Source organism: Sinocyclocheilus grahami, unplaced genomic scaffold, assembly GCF_001515645.1.
Source record: "Sinocyclocheilus grahami isolate Dianchi unplaced genomic scaffold, SAMN03320097.WGS_v1.1 scaffold343.1, whole genome shotgun sequence".
NCBI classification, from domain to species: Eukaryota; Metazoa; Chordata; class Actinopteri; order Cypriniformes; family Cyprinidae; genus Sinocyclocheilus; species Sinocyclocheilus grahami.
In genome coordinates, this window is record NW_015505522.1 from 1,239,275 (window position 1) to 1,241,276 (window position 2,002).

Here is a 2,002-nt window from a genome sequence, read left to right on the forward strand (position 1 = left end):
CACACACACACACGATGCGCAAAACTCTGCATTTGAACAGTCCATAACAAATACTTAAACTAGTAACAAAACAGTAGCTGATTCAGAAGCGCCGGATTGTCATAGCAAAGTCAGAATTACTTCCTCTCCTAGGTTCACGAAACGGTCATCTATAAAATGCATTGCTGTTCTGTTGTAAGTGATCTTAAAGATTCCGAAATGCATCTACTTTCTGGAAGGCCAAATAAAGTGCTTTTGCTTTCACCTAGAAACACACAGTGTCTCCCTGACATGCTGCTTCAACACTAACTGCGGTTACTGAAACCACTCAGTCTTTCTTTGCGTGCACATTTGGGCGCATTATGCAAATATTTCCACATAGTGAGGTAGATATGTGGGGGCGTGTTAGAAAGAGCCGTTTTAGGGGGGCGTGGCAGAGTCTTAACTTTGATAAAGAATATCTCTTTGGTTTTGAGACTTTAGTCTTTGCAACTTCAGGGATCTTATCTATGCACAATCAGCTTGTAACACTCCAAAGAGAAAGCAAAACATGAAATCGCTTCATATGACCCCTTTAAAATATCTAAAATAGCTTTTATGCTTTTTAAATGCTTTTTCTATGCTTTTAAAGCAACAAAAGAGTCTGGGCATGGCCCATGTTTTGTAACCAGTCAGAATGAACTGGATTTTCCAGTTATCCCGTTTATCCAGCAAAGGGTGAGGCTTCTGTGTGCAGCTTAAGGGATGAGATGCGGTCAAATGCCGCACATGACTTTATGAAATGGTTACAATAAAAAGAAAATACTAAGGACATAAACTGTCATTAAACCATTATTGTATTAAGCCCGTTACTAAGTTCAGTTGTCAACACTTATTATTCTGCTGGAAGATATATTTACTAATATAACAGATCATTGCGCATGCAATAAAAACAACGATTCTTCATGGTAAACAAAGCTGTTATTATATTGTGAAATGTATTTACTGATTGTCAATTTGCATGTTATGTATCAATAACACTGAAAGGATAATAGATTTTAAGAGTTTTACTAACCTTCTTCAACATGTTTTTCAACTAATGAAGGATCCCCGAATTCAATTATCTTCTCCTCATACGACAAGCGTGGCCTTTTGCTCGCTGAACTTAATATATAAACTTGAAAAGGGGTTGTAACATGGTTTAAATTTAGTCATAGGTGTAAAAATTTAGAAGCAGTTTGGGAGATTGCAAGTTTTTTCACTAACCTGCTTCAGCAGTTTTTTCAATTTTCTTTTTACGGTAAGACAGAACAGCTTTCCAGCTGACTCCACCTGTTACGTTCCTCAGCCTCAGCTCTAGTGGACATCTAGTGACAATTCCTATCAACAATCAGCAGAAAAATAGATGTTGAAAAAATATTCTTTGCATAACACTCTATCACACACACACACACATGCATATATAAATATCCAATTCACCGCTTCCTCTTGGCAATGCAATTCCAGACAGTGCTTCCAGCACAGAGCTTTTCCCAGAACTCTGGTCTCCGATCACTACGATAGTCGGCAACGCCAAGTCCTTCTGAATGCCAACGGAGCGCAGAGTGTCAATCAGGTCAATGTATGGACGAATGCTCTCCTCTAAATGATGGTGAACCTCGCCCTTCATTCCCTGACTAAAAAAAATAAAAAATTGGTAACACTTTATTTTAACGTTCTATTATAATAACAATAAATTATGCATAATTACATGCAAGTAAATCAAAGCCAACCCCTAATCCTAACTCTAACCATAGAGTAAGTACATCTAGTTATTACTCAGTACTTAAATGTATAATTACACTGTAAGACACCTTAAAATAAAGGGTAAACAAAAAATTTACATTTTGTGTCACCGTATGTCCTTTAATACAGACATATCGCTTTTTATTTTAAATAATTTGTATCATTGATAATTGGACTAAATGTACTATTTACATAAAGTTGGCTTGTACTTAAATGTACATTGCTTTATTATTATCTAGAGCACATAACATGTTAACTA

At 36.3% G+C, this 2,002-nt stretch overlaps 1 protein-coding gene across 1 annotated transcript in view; it reads right to left on the minus strand.

Annotated features, from left to right (window-relative positions):
- The window catches only part of LOC107603239 (interferon-induced GTP-binding protein Mx2-like), a 21,496-nt gene extending 19,869 nt beyond the window's left edge, over positions 1-1,627 (minus strand). The window contains exons 1-3 of the mRNA XM_016295982.1: positions 1,438-1,627; positions 1,266-1,338; positions 1,034-1,107 (exon numbers count right to left, since the gene is read on the minus strand). Coding sequence (XP_016151468.1) covers positions 1,034-1,107; positions 1,266-1,338; positions 1,438-1,627 — 337 coding nt within the window. The remainder of the gene's footprint in view (positions 1-1,033; positions 1,108-1,265; positions 1,339-1,437) is intronic.
- Between the last annotated feature and the right edge of the window lie 375 nt (positions 1,628-2,002).